The sequence below is a fragment of the Phascolarctos cinereus genome, unplaced genomic scaffold (genome assembly GCF_003287225.1).
Source record: "Phascolarctos cinereus isolate Bilbo 61053 unplaced genomic scaffold, phaCin_HiC Scaffold_7;HRSCAF=346, whole genome shotgun sequence".
In the NCBI taxonomy this organism is placed as follows: domain Eukaryota; kingdom Metazoa; phylum Chordata; class Mammalia; order Diprotodontia; family Phascolarctidae; genus Phascolarctos; species Phascolarctos cinereus.
The window spans coordinates 19227473-19247507 of record NW_027556180.1 but is presented as its reverse complement, the minus strand read 5'-3'; the positions used below and the strand labels follow the sequence as shown (position 1 = coordinate 19247507).

Here is a 20035-nt window from a genome sequence, read left to right as displayed (position 1 = left end):
AACAACAAAGTCTTAGGAGAATTTGGACAGTTCTACAATGACCTTTAATTCTCCCTCTCTCTCCCTAAATCCTCCTGATTCACCTCTCACCCTTTACCTTCTCCTACTACCAGCCCACACCACAGGGCAAGCCTCCAGAGTCAACCTGTAACTGTCAGGTGGCAGTCACTGTGAAGGTAGCCAGTGGACCTGCCTGAGAGTGCCAAGGTGGGACCCTGAGGACAAGCAGGAAGACTGGAAAAGCAGAGACACACCTTCAAGCCAAGGGCTGAAGCAGAGAATCCCTTGGGATGGAAGCTGAGGGGCTGACCTGAATAACAGGGAAATGTAGGTGTAGGGTAAGGTCAAACTGCTCAACAGACAGGCATTCACCCAGATTTTGGCCTACCTGGTCTACAGGGCGATATGTATGAATGGGGTAAAACTCAATTAGTCGGTTAGGCAACATTTATTAAGAGACTACTATGCATCTGGTACTGTACTAAGCCTTAGAGATACAATTCAATGAAGCAAGCTATATACAAGATAAAAAGGAAATAATGAAGAGAGGAAAGGCACCAGAATTAAGAGGAATTGGGAAAACCTTCCTGTAAGAGGGGATTTTATTTGGGACTTAAAGGAAGCTAGGGAAGTCAACAGGTAGAGATGAGGAGGGAAAGCATTCCAGGCAAGCGGGACAGTTGGAGAAAATGCCCAGAGCCGAGAGAGACACAAAGAGAGAAGAGAGAGAGAGAGAGAGAGAGAGAGAAGAGAGAGAGAGGAGAGAGAGAGAGACAGGGAGACAGAGACAGAGAGAGAGAGAGAGACAGAGAAAGAGAGACAGAGATAGACAGGGAGACAGACAGAGAGAGAGAGACAGGGAGACAGAGAGAGAGAGAGACAGGGAGACAGAGAGAGAAACAGAGACAGAGAGAGTGTCTTGTTTGTGGAACAAGGCCAGCGTCACTGGATCACAGAATATGTGGTGGGCAGAAAGGCGTAAAAAGACTGGGAAAGCAGGAAGGGCCTGGGTTATGACGGGTTTTGGACATGCAGAGGCTGGAGGGTGTGATCGTGATCCAGCAAAGGATTCAGAGGAGATGCGGTCAGTGACCTAGGAGGAGAACACCTGGAGAGAAGAGAGGATCAAGGAGGGAAGGGTGATCCTCAGCGTCAAAGGCTGCGGAGAGGTCAAGGAGGAGGATGGAGAAAAGGCCATTAGGCTTGGCAGCTAAGAAATCACTAGTATCTTTGGAGACAGCCGTTTTGGTGAAAGACTGGAAGCCAGAGTGTAAGGGGGTAGGCAGACAGTGAGAAGGGCCAGGGAAGGACGCCATGGCAGATAGCCTTGGATACAGGATGACTGACAGTCAGCAGGGAGGGAAGGGAAGGGCATGGAAATGCATCCGCCACCTTGGCCCTCCCAGGCTTTCTTCTATTTTCTGAAGAAATGCTTTGTAAAGCTTAATGCTCCACAGAGTTCTGGGCACCAGGCTGGCTCAGTCGGGACCTTGGTTCCCCCTGCAGGATGGCTAGAAGACGGGTATATGGAGCAAGGTCCTTTTTCAGCAGAAAATGAGCAGAAGAAATGGTTGTAACAATCCTACTCACAAGGTGAAAGGCAGGCAGTGAAGGGAAGGCCTTCCCTTTTTTATTGTATTCAAGACAAAGCATCATTAAGTCCCAGAGACAAAGTGTTAAGTTCAGATTCCGCCCTAGTGATTTAACAAAAAAACCAAACAAACAGCCCACAGAAAATGTGAGCCAGAAAGAACTGGAAAGAGAAGGGACAATTCAGCTGGGGAAGGGCTGAACAAGCTGAGGCACGGGATCACGATGGAATACTACTTATGGTGGTCTAAGAAATGACGAGCAGGATGCTCTCAGGACAACCTGGAAAGACTGACAGGAACTGATTCAAAGAGAAGTGAGCAGAAGCAGGAGAACGCTGCCCCCAGCAGCAGCAGCAGCGTTCTAAGGATGGTCACCTGGGAAAGACTTGGCTGTTCTGATCAGGGTAACGATCCAAGACAACTCCAGAGGTCTCATGATGACAAAAGCTGTCCATCTCCGCAGAGAGAACTGATGACCTCTGAAGGCAGGCTGAAGCCAATTTTTTTTACTTTCTCTATTTTTTTGGGTTTTTTGTCTTTTTTCTTTTGCAACATGGCTAATATGGAAATATGTTTCACGTGACTTCACATGTATAATTAATATCAAATTGCCTTCTCAAGGAGGGGAAAAGGGTAGGAGACAGAAAGAGAATTTGGAACTTAAAATGTTAACAAACAAATGTTAAAAATGTTTTTTACATGTAATTGGGATATTTAACAAAATAGTTAAGAAAACAAATAAAAATATATTAAAAAAAAAAGGAGATGTGAGCCAGATGAATTTGTGCTGCTGTCAATGTGAAGCTATTCATCTGGGATGGAGAACACCCACGAAAGGATTTATTTTAATGTTTCCCCATCTTTAGCAATGATATATGATCATCTCAGAAGGAGCTGAGGTAGAATTAGCACTGAGGTGCAGTGACCAGCATTCTGACTCTAAGCATTAAGATAAGAGACCAGTAGCAAGGAAACTGGAGAACTGAAATGCCCAGCTACTACCTCTCAATGACTAAGGCAGGGGGAGAGGAGGAGGAAAACAGACATTCTGAAATAGCAAGTTTAAAATGAAAAGACAAGGTGAAGAAACAGACATTCAAGATAAGCACTTTAGGGGGCAGCTAGGTGGCTCAGTGAATAGAGCTCTGGCCTTGGAGTCAGGAGGACCTGAGTTCAAATCCAGCCTCAGACACTTAACACTTACTAGCTGTGTAACCTTGGGCAAATCACTTAACCCTGACTGCCTCACCTTAAAAAAAAAAAAAGATGAGCACTTTGCTTGAGCCAGTCTGCCAGAACCACTTCTGCAGGGTTCTGCACAGCTGCCCAGTCTGCTGGCAGACTGTCTAGACATGCATACACACATATGTATGTGTGCGTGTATGGATGTGTGCATGCATGTATAAACAGAGATTTGAATGATCTGGGAATGACTCACTCTCAAATATCTACTAGTTAACACTGACGGGATACTTTTTTCCAGCATTTTTATTCAGGGTAGAGTGGTGGATTGAGCCAGGAGTGAAGCCAGGGAGACCTGGAATCAAATCCTACCTAACACATGCTATTTGTGTGACCCTGGGCAAGTCTAGGCCAGGGTGTGGAACTCAGCCATGAAAACTCCTGGACTCAAGACCCAAATGTAACTGGGAAATGTTTAACAAAATAAATAACACCACAATAAAACATAATGCTAATTTGTGGCCTTCTACAGCAATATTCAGCAGAGTTTGCTCTCACTACTCTGGGCCACACCTAAGCCCACCAGTGGAGGAGAAGCTGCAGAATGGGACCAGAGAAGGCATCATTGCAAGGCCAGGTCTCACCCCTCTTGTTTATCCTCAAATGCTTTCTTTAAAGGGATAAAGCTTTAAAAAATGGTAAATATGGCAAACCTAGCTGTTTATGTAATCCTTGCCCTACAGGGAAGCCAATCCATCTTTAGCTAGTAATAACTGAGAGGTGTACAATTTCAATTTTAAAAAAGTAATTTGCTTTCAGCACACTGCTCTCATGTAAGAGGAGCTGATGCTTCATTCCTGGCTTTGGATTTATTAAATAAATTTATCAAAACTAAATCCACCTACACTAAGCACTGCTCAGAATATCATACCGTCCCTAAAATCTGGTATTTACAATGAATAAAATGTACAAAGCATTCCTCTCCTCTACCCCTTTTGCTTTCAGCAGAAGGCTTAAGGCTACTGCCTGTCTTAGCCGTATATGCTTTTTAGAATATCTAAGATTTCAGCTTAATTTTTTTTTTAAACAGGAAAAGATGGCTAAGTTCAATGGTCTTAAACCCAGAGCTCAAATTCATTTTAAGTTTACAGCCCTTCAATTATTTTTGTAGTGGCAAAGAAGTGGTAACTAAGGAAGTACCCGTCGACTGAAGAATGGCTACAAGTCATGGGATAGGAAGGGAATGCAATGCTATTGTGCCTTAAGAAAGGACAAGAGAGCTGATTTTTTCAGAGAAGCCTAGGAAGACTTGGATGAACTGATTCAGAGTGAAGTGGGAAGAGAAAGGAAAACAACTTATACAACACAGCAATACTGCAAAGGAAACAGCACTGAAAGACTTCGGAATTCTCATTAATGCAACGACACAGGCTACACTCCAAAGAGCGCAGACTGGGATTTTTTTTAGACATGGCCAACGGAGGAATTTGCTTTGACTGACTATTCACAGTTCTTACGAGGGTTTTTTTTCCCTTTTATTTTTCTCCCAATAGTGGGCAGGGGGATGAGTGAGGAGAGGAAATACATGTTTGGTAAATGAAAACAAATTAAACTGATTAAAAAAAAACCATATTAAATAGGAATGTATATGTATAGCCCATATAAGATTGCACACTACCTTGGGGAGGGAGATGGGGAGGAAGGGGGAGAAAAACTTAAAACTCAAAAGTTTATGGAAGTGATTGTTGATAGTTCAAAATAAATTAATTAAAATTTAAAAAAGAACCCAAAAAATGTTGAAAACACTCAGATGGAACACAATGATCACTTCAAAACAAGACAGCTTTAAAAACAAATCAAGCCAAACTCACCCTTGTCTACTTTTTCTAACAGGGTTACCAGACCGGTAGAACAACGCAGTGACTTAAACATAGCGCACCCGCTTAATCAAGGCCCCTGACAAAGGCTTGTCCTATCTTTTTGGAAAAGCTCGGCTGATGTGAATCATAGCGAATCTGTAGATCTGGAATGCTGATCACCTAAACCCAAGGGTGGGGGGTTAATGGACTGATCTCAACCTCGAGACTGGCCTCTAGTGAAGTGAACCAGGAATCCGTCCACTCAGTTCTGTTCAACATGGTAGCCAACCACCTGGCTAAAGCAGTCTGCAGTACGCTTACCAAATATGCAGGGGATATGGAACACTCAAGGCAAAATTAGGATCCAAAAAGACCTTAAGAGCTGGATCTAAGATAATGAAATTCAATAGAGCTACTTAAGGTTTTCAGTGGGGTTCCAGGTGGAAGATAGGGGAGTCAGGGACACCAACACTGCTGTGAGCCTAGGTGACATTAACGGAAGCGGCAGATTCAGACCAAAGGGGCGCTGTCAGGCTTGCCGTGCGCCCTCTGCCCAGGTCAGACTACAGCATGAGGAAGGGGGGCCTTTCTGAGTGCCATATCTTAGGAGAACCCAGTGCCAACCTAGAACGCATCCAGAAGAGTCATCAGAAACGTGAAGGGCTTAACAACTGAAGTGGAGACAGGTGGGCTGGGGAGAGAAGAACACCTGGGGAAAGAGGACAGCGTCCCTAAGGATCTCGCGTCACCGTGTGGATGTGGGAGGAGCCTTCTTGGATCTGCCACCAAGGGCAGCACCAAGACCAGCGGGCAGCAGAGAGGCAAATTCCAGCCTTACGTAAGGAAAAACTGGCGCATGATTGGAGGGATGAGGCCAGACTGCCACTTAAGGAGCTTGTGCAACTCAGAAAGGGACAGAATCCTGAGTTCAAACCTCTACTGACACAGTGGGACCTCTGTTAAACAATGGCTCTGCGAATGGAGTCTTTTGGCCAATGTATGCTTTAGGTTAACTGAAAGTTAATCCTGAAATTCTTTGTTTCATTGATAGAAAATTCTTTCTGCAATAAACTGTCTCCTCTGCCTTAAGTATAAGGCGCAGACTTTTATCACACTGTGGGGACTCGCAAGGCCACAGGCTCATCCTTAGGAACACAGAGCCATGGCCTGAGTGGCGTGGGCAGTCTGTTCACCAGTGCAGTGTGCCACCTGTCCACACTTGTCCATCCTGTGATTCTTATCACAGGACCAGAGAGTTAGAGCTGGGAGGGACTTTGGAGATCAGCCAGTCCAACCGCCTTATTTTATACCTGAGGAAAATGATGGCCAAAGAAAGAGCTGATGTCATTCGCCCAGGGTCACCCGGCCGGTGTCATCGGGGAGATTCGGACCCAGATCTTGCTGGCTCCCAGTCCAACTCTCTCTCCACTAGGCCTTCTCGTCCAGTCCCTGTCCTTCCATTGATCCTCCACAGGTGATCTACCCCAAACACAAGAAGGCTTCCTCTAGGCCTCTGATATTCTGTGGACACTCGGTCTGTCCATCTGTTACTGTTTGCTCTTAACTCATGCCAGAATCGCCTCCTCTTCCAGTCACGCCTCTCATTAAGATTGAGAAAAACCGTTGAAGCAAGTGAACACTACGGCTCGTTACCTTTCTATTTCATGTTTCATGACAGTCGTCACTGTTAACACGCCGCAGCCTGTCTCTGGGTCGCTTCTGACCCTTGTTGATGCGTTTTCCAGGACTCAGCCACAGAGCATCTCTGGCAGAATGCTGGTGTCAAGACAGAGGCCTTGGGACTGGGAGAAGTCCGGAAGCCCCAAATGTGTTGTACAAATTCCCCATGTAATCGAACCCATTCTTTTCCTCTCGCTAGAGGTCCAGGAGATTGGACCTTTGTGCCTCAGCACAAAGCCTTATAGTGGCTGGCTTAGATAAATTTCTGGTGTCAAGGTCTTTCTTGTCATTTCTTTCTTTCACAAAAGTCCACTACGAAAAGAAAAACTGGGCAATTGAAGAGGTTTCTGATTTCTGCCATACTACAAAGCTGTCTCTCCTTATATGGAGGGTCATTATATTTCTTTGCCAAATGATGACAATCTTCTATGTCCCCAATGCCACAGATATAAAGACATCCATTTCGTGGGCAATCACGTATTTTCTCCCCTTTGCATAAATCACTTAAAAATTAGACGGAGACTACAGGTAATTTATACCAAAAGTGCTTTTCTGAAATGCTGACGCTTCCTGCCTTGTATACAAAGGGCACAGGTGATAGACTCCCAAGATTTATCAAAGTTTTTTTTTTCCCTTAAGGCAAGAAACAGATAAGAGAAGTGGAGTTTTGTTGTTTTCCACAAGAACTCAACACCCCCACCCCACCCCCATCCCTAATGGCCTACAAAGAGCAAATGATTCAAGAGATTTATCCTACCTTGCTTAAGTGCGCCTTCCCCAGCTCGGATGAAAGAGATTTCATTGGAATCTACCATGTGGTGTGCTCCATCTTGTACGATAAATCGTACCCCAGATACCCGGTGACCCGAGAGGGGGCCTTTCTCACAAGCATCCAAGAACCCCTGAAACAAAATTATATAAGAGAGTGTGTGTATGTGTGTGTGTGTGTGTGTGTGTGTACACATGTGTACACACAGAGCCTCCAAAGTGAGTGATTCTTCACAACCTCTCAAAGAACCCCAGACACTCAGGGGTTTGAAAATTGACGGATGCTTCTTGAACACCATTACTTGGGCATAAGACTGCAAGTGAATAATGAATGAGACATTATTTTACAGCTCTATTACACAGGTATTAGAGCAATATGAAAAAAAGGGCTGCCATCTTTGGCCTCTTTCCTTAACAGTAATTACCTCGTTTTTGCAGCCGTCATAAAGAGAACATTATTATGATTTCCCAATGAGGAAACCAAGGGAGGGAGAAATGAAGCCTCTTCACATCCCACTACAAAACCTCCATCAAAACTGAGTTTGCACTATAGATCCCACTCTCTCAAGTACTAGGCCTAGAGTAACAGATCATAACTTTAAAAAATGGTCCATAACATCAATGAGGACTGAAGTGGGGAAGATGATAATAACCTGCCCTTTCCATGGAGCTGTAACATAAGAGTATATTTCATTAGGCTTTACAAATTTCAGTTCTCTGTAATTAAAAAAAAAAATTTGCCTACTTGAGGCAGGCTACTGAACAGAGAACACTGGAAAAGAGTACAAAGGACACATATGATTGAAACAGAAGTTCAAGGAAAAACTCAAAATCCAGAGAAGTATTAGCTACTGTTACCTAAATTACAGCCTGTCAACAAGGAACCTCTAATTTGAAAAGGGGGAGAAAACTCTGGAATTAAACAAGAAACAAAAATCAGCTGCAACTTTAAATTCTACCCTAAAACAGGTAAATTTAGAAAATCAAAACAGCAAAAGTCCATGAAACTAAACATACACAATAATCTCTCAAGATATAAGTAAACATTCCAGTTTTTAAAATTATTTTACTAGGACTTATCAGCAACCAACTATACATTTTCAAGTTATTATCAGATAAACAAAGTTACTCTCACTGAGAAAATACAATCTCTTACTAACCTCAAAAAGGCATCAATTTGTTGGCCACGTGGCCACACAATTACAGAAAATAAATTCCTTCAATCAAATGAGGGGTGTAATGGTCAGCTCTAAGAACAAAGGTATAATTAAGGCAAAGAAATTAGAGAGGAATGAGATGAGACAGTAAGTCAAAAGTTAAGTCAGCCCACTGTTGTAACAAACCAAAGTAAATTTTCTCACCTTTTCTATGGCAGGAATAAACTGCTTTGGAACATTTGTCCCATACGTGTTGTCCACAAATTCCAACTTGGTGTAGTTCTCAGGCTCCAGAGGTTCTAAGACGCCTATCACTTTCCCATACTGGCCAGCACCACCAGACTGTTTCTTATGAGTAAAGTCAAACCTGTACATGAAGTAAAGAGACACAAAAATGATAGCATCTCTTGCTACTTCAATGGACCCAGGATTTCACCAACGTGGCCACTCCCTCCACCACTGAAAACTACAGTCCCTTCTCCCTCTGCTCCTCAGGGGTGATTGCTGACAATGCTTTCCCATGGATCCCCGGTAGAGAATCTGCCCTGTGTCCCAGGCTTTCCTCGGGCACCTTTCTGGGTCCCTGGGGAGCCAGTGTATCACTCCAGCCCCCCACCCCTTCTTAGCTGCTCCTCCACAACATTTTTTGTCATTAAAATTAAGAATATTTCCACCATATCTTTCTTTCCTTCAGCAAACAAAAAGGATTAAAATTCTCCAGGAGAATTCAGCCAAGGTTGGTCAGAAACTCTCAAGAATGAAGTTGTATTTGACAAAGAGTTAAAACAGGTGGTAGCTTAAGACAGGTGTGCAGTGGCCCGATTCGCCAACCAACTTAAGACTGTAAAAGGACGTGCAGAGAATATGGAGGCAAGGCCAGGTGGCCACATGACAACTCTTAAGAGTGTGGCCTGGTCCTGCAGAACCCAGGGTAGGCTGCTAACACTCAGAATGAGCTGAGGCTGGCCTGGAAAGCTGAGAACAATCAAAAGCAGATGACTGTCTTTTAAAGCTCTACTGAGGGAAAGAGGAAAACCTAAGAAGGGCAAGGCCTGCTGCTGGGGGTGGATGGGGGGAGGTCAACAGCCAACAGAGCAGGAAGAGATGATCAGTTCTTACTTTACTACTGTTTTCTCTGCCCCAAAGAAGGACCTTTGGAAAGGGCAGAACCAAAATGGCTCCTAAGAAGCTGATCCTCCAAAGTCTTCTCCATTTTCCCATTGCTGCCAAGCTCTACCACCCTCGGAGTCATCTTCTCCTCCTCTCTCTCACTTCCCCTGCCCCTGTGCCAAATCTTGTCCTTTCTACCTTTCTCACATCTGTCTCCTCTGCCGTCACGATGACCCCATCCTGGCACAGGTCCCCGTCACTTCTCACCTGGACTACTGCAAACATGTGCCCGCCTCAAAACACTCCCCATTCCAGTCCATCTTCCATCCAGTCACTAAAGTGATTCTCCTAAAGCACAAGTCCCACCACATCACTACCCAAAATATAAAGCTGTATATTTGGTATAAGGCATAGGAAAAGGCCCTCCTAGCTCTCCATCTTTCTTACACTCTCCACTCCTCTGTGTCCTCTATGAGTCAGCTATTCTGATTACTTGCAATGCCTCACACACAACACACCTGACTCCCTGGGTCTTTTCACTGACTGTCCACCATATTTGGAGGACAGCTAGTGGTACAGTGGAAAGAGTTTTAGGCCTGGAGTCAGGATAACTCATCCTCCTAAGTTCAAATCCAACCTCAGACACTTACTGCTGTGTGATGCTGGGCAAGTCACTGAACGCTGTTTGCCTCAGTTGCCTCATCTGTAAAATGAGCTGGAGAAGGAAATGTCAAACCATTCCAGTATCTTTGCCAAGAAAACCCAAATGGGGTCACAGAGAGTCAGACACTATTGAAAAACAACTAAAGGACAACAACATTTTGAATGCTCTCCCTCTGGCCTTCCCTGGCCCCCTGCTGCACCAGGCCTTTTTCAGTTCCACCTCCCCTTACTTCATAGCCCGACATTCAGGCAGAGGCTGGCACAGAATTAAGTACTTAGAATTAAGTACTCATTGCCCCTTACTACCCTTGATGAATTCAGATTACCCGGCTCAGGTGACATCTACCCGAATATTCCAAGAATGAACAGACAGAATCATGAGACATTTGAAAGACCAAGGATGGGAGAGGTTCTGAAGGCCTGGGCGACAATCACTGGCCCAGTTTACAAACCATAGGCCAGTGAGCGTAGCTTCAATTCCTCAGAAAATTCTAGATGGCTCATTAAGGAACACCAAGAACAGAAAGCGGTGATTCTGGCTTCCTCAGGTCCAGGTCATGCACTAGTGACGTGACTGCCCATTCCGACCAGGGCACTTTCACTTGTCTCTTGAGCCCAGAACCTAACACAAGCTCTGGTGCTGAGGGGCTTAGGAAATGATTTTTAATGCATGAATTTCACTTCTGACTTGAGGAGTCTGAGATGCCTAGGAATAGCCATGTAGGGAAGCCCGGTGGGTGTTTGGTGACCTGGACGTGGGTTGGAGAGATAGGGGAGGGGGTATAATTTGGAGAGTTTTCTGTATGGAGATGATAAGTACATCACTTAAGCTGAAAACCCCAAGTCGCAGGCTGGGAAACCCATAAGCCACCGATTGTGACAGCTCCCTGTTTGGGGGTGCCGACTTACTTGGGGTGGGTGGCCACAGGGGGAAAGGAGCAAGGAGCCTCAGCCACTTCCCCTGGGCCTACTAACAGGTTTCAAGGAGAGAGAGCGTGGCAGGGGAGGCAAAGGGCAGAGTCCCGCCCCACCCCGCCCAGAGCCGAGCCCTTGCCTCAGGGGATGGACCTCACTAATGCTAACAAGGAAAAATCCCAGGAGAAACAGATAGTGGAGGTCCGCCCAGGGCAGCTAGAGGAACCAGAGGAGGCCAAGGCGGGAGGAGCCCAAAGGACCGAGGGCGGAGAGGGCAGCGCAGCCCAGCCCGTGGCTGGCCCGGCTCAGCTTCCTGCCTCCCGGGAGGAGGGGAAGAGGGAGGGAAGGAGGAAGGAGGAGGGAAGGAGGAAGGCGGAGGGAGTGGAGGTGCCCCCGCCCCCGCCGCCCAGCCCGCCAGTGGCTGCCTCCTTTTCCGTGTCTCCACATCCTCTGCCCATCTGCCCGTCGGTGGGCCCCGGAGCCCCAGCCCAGCCGCACCCCGGCAGCCGCTGCCCCTGGCCAGGGATGGAGATCCCCCCGACCCACTTCCCCGCAGCCCGGGCGGCCTCGGTGGCGGAGAACTGCATCAACTACCAGCAGGGGACCCCGCACAAGGTGTTCCTGGTTCAGACGGTCACCCAGGCCAGCCTGGAGGTGAGTGTCCGCCCGGCCCCGCGGGGATCCCTTAGTCAACCCTGCCTCCTCCGTCTCCCGGGCCGCTCCCATTCCCGAGGGCTGGTTTTCCGGGGCCCAGATCCTCAAGTTAATTCATGGGAGCTGCCGAAAGCCGGCAGCAGGCGGAAGGGCGGCCAGCAGGCAGCCAAAAGCCTCCTCCCACGACAGCCCCCCATTCTAAAAAGAATCAACATTCCTAAGATAGAAAGGCAGGCAAGCCAGAGCCGGGAGGCAGGAGGTGGGCGCACAATGAAATGAGAAATGCCCGATGCCTAAGGGACGGGCTGTCACCAAACCCGGCGGGTGAACCCCAGTCCAGGCTGGAAGCCCCACTTCCATACCATCCAGCCACACCAGAAGCCCTCCCTCCCCGGTGGTCTGCAGGGTCCGTCTCGGGGCCAGCTACCAGACCCAGTGTGCATTTCACTGCTGCCGCCGCCGTGGTCATAAAAATGTTTATGTCACAAAAGTCTGGCTAACGAGGAGCCAGAGCAGCTCCCTAACCCGAAGACCCGGATGATTCCAAGGGAGAGCATTTCCCGGGGCTTCTTGAGAGGCCCCTTTCCTCCCCAACGGTCCCTCCCAAAGCCTCCAGCTCACGTGCAGCCCCTCGACCCGTCTGCAGATCACTGCCCAGCCCCTCTGCTAGCCAGCATTCATGGGGCTAAGGTGGGACGCTGGACAAGGGCTTGCTGCTCTAACTGATCGATTCTTGGAAAGACTGCCTTCGCAGGCTTCTCACTTGGCGAGCTGCTAAAAATCACCTGAAAAATCCAACTCTGCTTGCCCCTTCTGTAGGGAAGCCTTTCTCTCCCAGGCTCTTCCTTAGGTCTGTTCTTTTGAAATGCCTTGCCTGACCAGCATCCCGGCTGCTGATACACACACTAACACATCTTTGCCTCTTCCTACGGTCCCAGGTCCCCTAACAAATTAGACCCGATTGCCCCCCTTCCAAACCAGAGAAGGAGAGACTATTCTTCCTTCTCTCTCCATTGTTAATTCAGGACATTCCAGGAAGTGGACATAAGTACCACCTGAAATTTTCTGTGGAAGAAATCATCCAGAAGGTAAGTAACACTTCATTTTTCAATGTGATTTGGTATAACACCTAAAATAATCTTTTAACAGAACATAAGGTTGCTGATTTTGGTCACTATCCTTGCCTCCTAAATACTGAACTATTACCTATATTGGAGAAGCTCTGTGGTCTGTATACTCAAAGACCCTATGGGGAAATGGGCATTTTTGCTGTGTTATATATAAAACAAATCATCCATTTCAAACAAGATATGACCATGGCTAGTCTGATCTTGTGGATAATATGACTGTCCATGGCTTTACTGGAAGTACCTTGAAGGAATATGCTTTTTCAATTACAGCTATTTTTTCAAATTGCTTTCCTCATTCCCGTTCTGATTTACAAGGGGCTGGAGAGAGGGAGCAGTGAATGTCTACTTCCAGGTATCTATGAGTAATAAAACGGCCAAATGATACTAGTGGGCAAATATTCTTCAGTAACATAATAGCAAAGATAGTAAGACATTAAATAGGCTTAGTAAAACATATTAATATCAATATGACAAGAAAAGGGAAGTTTGGGCCATTGCCCTCATAAAGACTGATATGAGGCAGTCTCAGGGTTTCAGTTTTGCCATTGGCACAAGATGTCAAACAGAATCCAGAGAGATACAGGGTCAGATAAGAATGCTAATAAAAGGCATCCATGTTGCCAGACAACCAGCCACCTTTAAAACGGCATGAGCGTTGCTGCCTTCTCCTAAGGGGTGGGAGATGAGGTACTTTCAGAAGCCAATAATAAACCTCCTTCTTGCAGTACCACTAGCACCTCACTTTGATACTGTAAAGGGAAGGGCCTCAGGGTGATCTCACTTTCAAATCTGGTTCTGCAAATGTTTATTATTCATATTTACAAATATTTGGTGCTACAATGCAAGCTGGAGTATGAGGATTCCACAGGACGTTTGTGTGTGTCTATAAATAAAAATGCATATACATGTAAGTGTGTGTATGCATGTATACAGCCACACACACATATATCAGGGCATTTAAATGCTTCTTCTGGAAGAGCATAGAGTAGGGCCAAATAAGTCACCCTGATTAACGGACACCCAGATTCATCACAGAACCAGGCCCAGAGCAATAAAAAGACAACAGAGTATTCTGAATTCCGACCCAGAGCACCAGGATAAGACCTTTACTGCGTTCTACAGATCTGAACTTTGTGCAAATATATTTTAAACAGCAAATTACCGTGAACTGCCGAGCACAAATACTCTACCCAACAGCTGGACAAAGCACCGCACCAGAAGTGGACTTCACGTTTGAAGGGGAGATTGGGAAGAACCCAGATGAGGAAGACAATAAATTTTATGAGCGACTCAAATCCATGAAGGAGCCACTGGAAGCAAAGAATATTCCAGGTACATATAAAAATGCTACAGTCCTTATTTTCTAATTTCAGAGGTAAAATGGAGTCCTCGTTGGCCCAATCATAAAATACCAGCAGTTATTCACACTGCACAAAAGCCCTGTGAGTGAGGCAGGTCAAGTCAGCACCCTCTCCAGTGGACAGATAGGACCCCAAGGCATGGCAGGCAGAGCCAGCATCCCCCAACTGGAAAGGGAGAAGGCCAGGAACGGATCCTGGGTCTTCTGATGCCAAGCTGACTGCTGGGGGCAGCATCCCCCTGGCTCCCTCTCAGGGTCAGGCGGTTCGGCTTTGGCACAAAGCGTAACTGAGTCAAACAACAGGGGTGCTTAAGAGTGGGCAGGCAGTTGCTTGTCATGGTTCTTCTGCACATGACTTTGGAGCCTCGACTTTCCACAGCTGAGAGGACCGTGTTTCCAAGAACCTAGAAAGCTCGACTTCTGACTTGGAACTGGGTGCCATTTGCTCCTATGTTGATAAGAAGGTGGCTGCATTCACAATATGAATGTTTCCCTCCCACAGACAGCTTTGGGAACGTCTCGCCAGAAATGAAACCAGTCCGACACCTCGCTTGGGTGGCCTGTGGTTACATAATATGGCAGAATTCCACTGAAGACACGTGGTATAAAATGGCAAAAATACAAACTGTCAAGCAAGTGGTGAGTAGCAACTTCTGGACCATAAGACACGGGGGATAAACCTGGAGAACCACTGTGACCATATGATGAGCACAACAGAAAACGCAGACGTTCCCAAATCAGCGCTCAAACACCCACTCTGAGGGGGAGCAGGCAGCGAAAAGCATACTAACGTCTGGCTCTGGGACAGGATGCTGAGACTATGCGCAGCACGCTTTTGTTCCCAATTATGTACAGCTGTCTCAGCCTGCCGTGACATTTAGTTTGCATTTCCTGCACACAGGGTTAGGAGACAGCATGGTGATGGTAAGGGGCAGGATATTTTCCTGGGGGGGCTCCTTGCCGAAACAGTCATGCAAAGGCAAAGTGGTGATCAGAGATGACATACTCCATCTAGGAAAATGACCACTGCCATGTATCCAACTACATAAAAGACGTCTCACCTAAAACTTTGGACAGCTAGAGTCAGATAACAATGCAATCCCTAGATTAAAAAAAAACAAACAACATATACCTATACACACACATATATACACACGCTGCCAATATGTATCAGCAGGAGTTCACCACACCAATAAAAGTCCAGGTCTGGACAAAAAAAAAAAAGATGCATATTCACCCATTGGTGTATGCTTCTTCATCTCCTATTAGCTCTTAACTGCATCTCAACACTGCTACTTTTTCCTCAATCACAAATTAAATCGACTAGTAGGTATTTCTGAGAATTTATTTACAGCATATTGCCGAGGCATAAGTCTTCTATTAAGTCATTTATCTTTTGCTATTTCAGTTTCAAATTTTTTAGTCAGAAATACTTTGATTTTAATCCTTTCGGTTTTATCAGTAATCCCATATTCTACACAACTTAATTTTACTTTATTAAAGACACCCAAAAACCACTAAAATTACTCTCCCAAGTTGTGTGCTCCAACCTGCTCAAATCATGTTTGGCACCTGTCCTTTTCAACTCAATATCTGCAAATGAACTGTATCTGCTCTAAGTCATCAGTTCCTACTGAGACCTTTCTCTGAGCCTTCCAAGGTCTGTAAATCTAACTGTTCAGACCGCTGTTACTACTACATTACAGAGTTCTTACAAATTTTTGCTTTTTAGCTTCAAAAGTCAAAAAGGGAGACTATTAACTATATAAGGAATTCACAATTTGAAAGGAAGGAAAAAAGGGGTGAAAAGCCCCTGACTGAACATAACCATCTTTTTCCTACCCTTTCATTAAAATTTTATTTTTCATAAGTAAAAATTCAAATGCAGAAGTGTTGGGCTGCCACACAATCACTTCTACAACTGGAATAAAACCCTTTAGCTAACTTGTTGCACATGGCTGACTTGTTTTGTAAAGAGACCAGTTACAACGGACTTTGAAATACTTCTCTCCATTGGCTCACACAAATTTTAAATGACCCTTAAATCCAGATTACAAGAACTGTTCTGTCAAAACTCAAAGCCACGTCACATTTTCAGCAATATTATGTTGATGACCTAACATTCAGGGCTTTAATTTCCTTCACTCATCTTCCATATTATTTCACAATAATCCATGGAGAAGTTAGAAACATATTATTTCCTTAAAAAAAAAAAGGCAGGAGAACTGAGGCACAGAGAAATTATGCACTTGCTAAAGTTAATGAGGGAATGAAAATCACAAACAACCTACTTGACCTTTTAATAGATACCTGCTTTTTAAATGTTTTTACAGAATGTCACATCCTAAGGTATTTTTAGGAAGTTTATGGAGAGCCTGGACCAAGGCTAGGACACTGAGCCACACCAACTACCTTAACAGAAGGTTCCAATTTTTCCAGAAAATGTCTCACTACTATGGCAGACAGACTACTGGCTGCACACCATTAACAGTCAAAGGAAATGGTTTCTGCAGAGCCACCCAAAAGCAAAGCCAACCTTCCCCTGTTTTAGGACATTCACTACCAATCTGTACAGAAAAGATCACGAAGCAGAATTGAATGCTGAGAGCCTGGAAGGCCCTCTGAAGCATCCAAACCAACTGACTTAAACAGGAACACTCCTTGTGTGACAACGCAATCGCAGAAAACAAGCATACCCCCTAACGAGTTTAGGAATATTCTAATATAGACATTAGTTGTCTTAAAGAGCCAGAGGCTCTACTCACAGGATAAACCAAGGTCTAATTAGCTTTCCTTAATTAGAAAACTCAGTAAACATATACACTGTGTTTATCACAACTTTTAGATTTTCCAGAGTAAGCTTTCCATAGAAACATGTGTTTGCTTTACTACAAATAACTCATTTCAATAATTGATTGTCCCTTGAGCTCTGCTTTCATGAATAATGATGGATGCTCTCAGGGTTCTTAAATAATAAACTAGTCTTGTAACAATTCTCATGCAGCTGTCACAATAACGAGCAGCCTAACATCACAGAGGGCACAAACAGAAAACAGTCATGTGGCACTTTGTGAAGAGTGCTAATTAAACCAGTTCCAGGAAAGTTGGAATTAGAGAATGAACTCAGGGCTTGAAGAGGCCTCAGGGGTCATCAAGTCCAACCCCCTCATTTACAGAAGAGGAAACTGAGCCCTACAGAGGCTCCTTGACTTGACCCAAGTCCCAGAGCTAAGGCAGGAGCAGAGCCAGTCAGAACTCGCCAGAGAGCTCTTTCCCACTGAATTCAGTTCAATTTTGAGCCACCTTGTGATCTCCATTCTAGCATCTCAAAATGAAAGCTGATTTCTTTTTCATTAAAAAGTGACTTTTTTGCTAAGGAAAAGCGTGTTTTGAATGTGGGCTGTCTTTATTTTTGTTACAGAAAAGAAATGATGATTTTATTGAATTAGACTATACCATCCTACTGCATGACATTGCATCTCAGGTAAAGTAACATCACTACACCCCTGCCTCAGGAACTGAGTTTTTAGAGAAAATGCCAACTTGCTGATGGATCTTCCTTTCATGTGCGATTTGGGGAGCCGGTCAGGAAGGCAACTCTCCGCTGCTAGTGCCTTTCCCTCAAGGACGACCCGACATATCTAGTGTGTGCCTACCTCTGTACACGCCTCGTCTCCCCCATCCCTGAGAAGGCAGTAAAGCTTTTCCCTTTTCCTTTGAGTTCCTACCACTTTGCAGAGACCTGCCACATAAAATCCTTGTTGATTAACTGACTGACCATCAGCATACCTCAAAGGATATCTTGCATTTCTTTTTAGTAAAATGCCAAGTATGTTTCCTTAAATATCTTAAAGAACTTCATCTTATGTTTAATTTTTCCTCCCTAGGAAATGATTCCTTGGCAAATGCAAGTCCTCTGGCATCCCCAGTATGGAGTTAAAGTGAAACACAACAGCCGTCAACCCAAGCAGGCCCACCTGGAATAAGCAGCAGCACGCAGTCACCAACACCCCTGCTCATGCTGTTGACCCACCCCCCTTCCACTTGGGAACCAACCCTTCCCAAGACAGTGACATACCAGTGTCTAGCCTGCAGATTACTATTGCGCAGACTCCATAATAAACACTTCGATTCACGTCTAATTGGATTAATGGTGCTGTGTACTTACGAGACAGGTTCAGTGATGCTTTCTCTAAAGGCCACTTTGGGCTTTCCAGTGATGCAAGGGCAGCCATATTCTCGCTCCATCCTCTAGGGAAAGGGCGGAAGGGAGGGGAAAGAGACAACCAAAAGTCAACAAGGTATTCATATAAACCAGAAATGTTTACGATCCAAACACCTCCCTGCAAATCGGATTGCTAGGTCTACCCTGGAAAGTGGAATAATTGTGAATTCTGAAGTGAGAGTTAACCTCACTAATTCTGAATTACTACTTGGGAACAGGGATAATTCAGACTGGTGCTGAATTGTCATTTACCCAAGCTTAATTAGCAAATCATTCATAGATGGTGTAGATTCATACAAACCAATTTGCTGGGCAAGGGGGTGAACGTGGTAGGCACAGGGGGGAGTGAGATCAGTGGGCAGAAGCAGCCGCTTTTATAAAGCTGAAATGTTAATTATATGCATTTATCTATTCATAAAAGAAAGTAACCAGATGGAGAGTTGGCAAGTGACTATAACGAATGGAAAGCAAAAACATCCTACATTTTTACAAGTGCTATAAAGTTTTTTTCCAGTTCAAACTGGCATTCTTCCTAATTAAACAATTAGTGAATGTCTGCTATAAACTAAAAATTTATTTAAAATTCATTGTAATATAGTATGGGAAAACAAAAAGTATAGGTGTACTGAGGCTTTTCACTACTTTTAAATATATTAACATTCCAACACAAAAAAAACAGATTAAAATGGGACAGTTTTTCACAGTATATTTAAATCACACAAACAAAATTAGGTTTCCAAAACCTATGCAAGTCACTAGGCCATTCTTTGGGAGGTCAGGAATCTTCAGAGAAATCCCTGCTCCACTGCTCTCTTCAGCTACTCCCTCCTATTGTTTTTTTTGTGGACTAAAATGACCTTCCAGAAGAGCCCTCTTGAAAATCGGCCAAAGAAGGGCGAGGAGGTGACGGGGCTCCTGGGTGAGGCCCAGGCAGACCCCCAGCCCTGCGCACTATTGCAGGTCTGTGTCAAGAGAGGCAGCGGGCACTGAGGGCAGACAGCCAGGAGACTTGGGTTCAGAGCTCACCTCCAACAGAGCGCAAGTCACTGAAGCTCTCAGAAGATGCCAACCTGGCTGGCGGGGACACTCGGCACATAAGCCAGGGAAATCCCAGCCCAGCCCAGAAGACCCCAGCAATCCCTTTTGAGAGTCCTTGGATTGCTCTCCAATCTTGAACTCTACAAAAGTAAGGGTGTGACACACGAAGTGCCTGGCCCTGCCCGGGGGGACATCGGTCATTACCTGAGCATAAATTTCCAAGTGTAATTCTCCCATTCCAGAAACAATGGTCTCTTTGCTTTCAAGATCATAGTGGATCCTAAATGTGGGGTCTTCTCTTGTAAACCGGGCAATGCCTTTTGAAAATTTCTCTAGATCATTCTTTTCAAAGGAAAAAGCAAAAAGTTACATTATTTGCATAGTTTCAAAGACACGATTTAATCTATATCTTATTCTCTGACACACTTGAATTTCAGGGACCAAGCCGAATGAATTAAGCAAAAAACAAAAAAATCTACTCTCACGGTGGCTTTTTTTTTTTTTTAACTTAAAGACCTCTGGGTTCTGGGGGAAGGAAGACATCTCATGCTCCATGAGCTAACACTGGATGCCTGCAGAGTCAACAGGAAGAGAGGGACTTTTCTGCTTTTCTTCCCTTTCACAAGGAAACAGGCACCTGAAGTTTGTGTTGAGCCTTACTCTCTTTCCTACTACACTGAAAAAGTGGCCTGTTCTGGAGAG

The 20035-nt window shown here is 45.1% G+C and overlaps 2 protein-coding genes across 6 annotated transcripts in view; one reads left to right on the top strand and one right to left on the bottom strand.

Annotated features, from left to right (window-relative positions):
* Nucleotides 1–20035, bottom strand: part of GFM1 (G elongation factor mitochondrial 1) — an 82618-nt gene that overhangs the window by 39300 nt on the left and 23283 nt on the right. For all 5 annotated transcript variants that reach the window (XR_013483401.1, XR_013483402.1, XM_078147577.1 and 2 more), the window contains exons 12-15: nucleotides 19538–19675; nucleotides 18239–18321; nucleotides 8443–8605; nucleotides 7071–7215 (exon numbers count right to left, since the gene is read on the bottom strand). Coding sequence is in view for 3 of the 5 variants with exons in the window: in XM_078147577.1 (XP_078003703.1) it covers nucleotides 7071–7215; nucleotides 8443–8605; nucleotides 18239–18321; nucleotides 19538–19675 (529 nt within the window). In the remaining 2 variants the exon portion in view is untranslated. The remainder of the gene's footprint in view (nucleotides 1–7070; nucleotides 7216–8442; nucleotides 8606–18238; nucleotides 18322–19537; nucleotides 19676–20035) is intronic.
* On the top strand, nucleotides 11301–18212 carry LXN (latexin). The gene is made up of 6 exons (XM_020988871.2): nucleotides 11301–11580; nucleotides 12606–12668; nucleotides 13865–14042; nucleotides 14573–14709; nucleotides 17492–17554; nucleotides 17958–18212. The coding sequence occupies exons 1-6, from the start codon at nucleotides 11452–11454 to the stop codon at nucleotides 18054–18056; spliced, it is 669 nt and encodes a 222-aa protein (XP_020844530.1). The 5' UTR covers nucleotides 11301–11451; the 3' UTR covers nucleotides 18057–18212.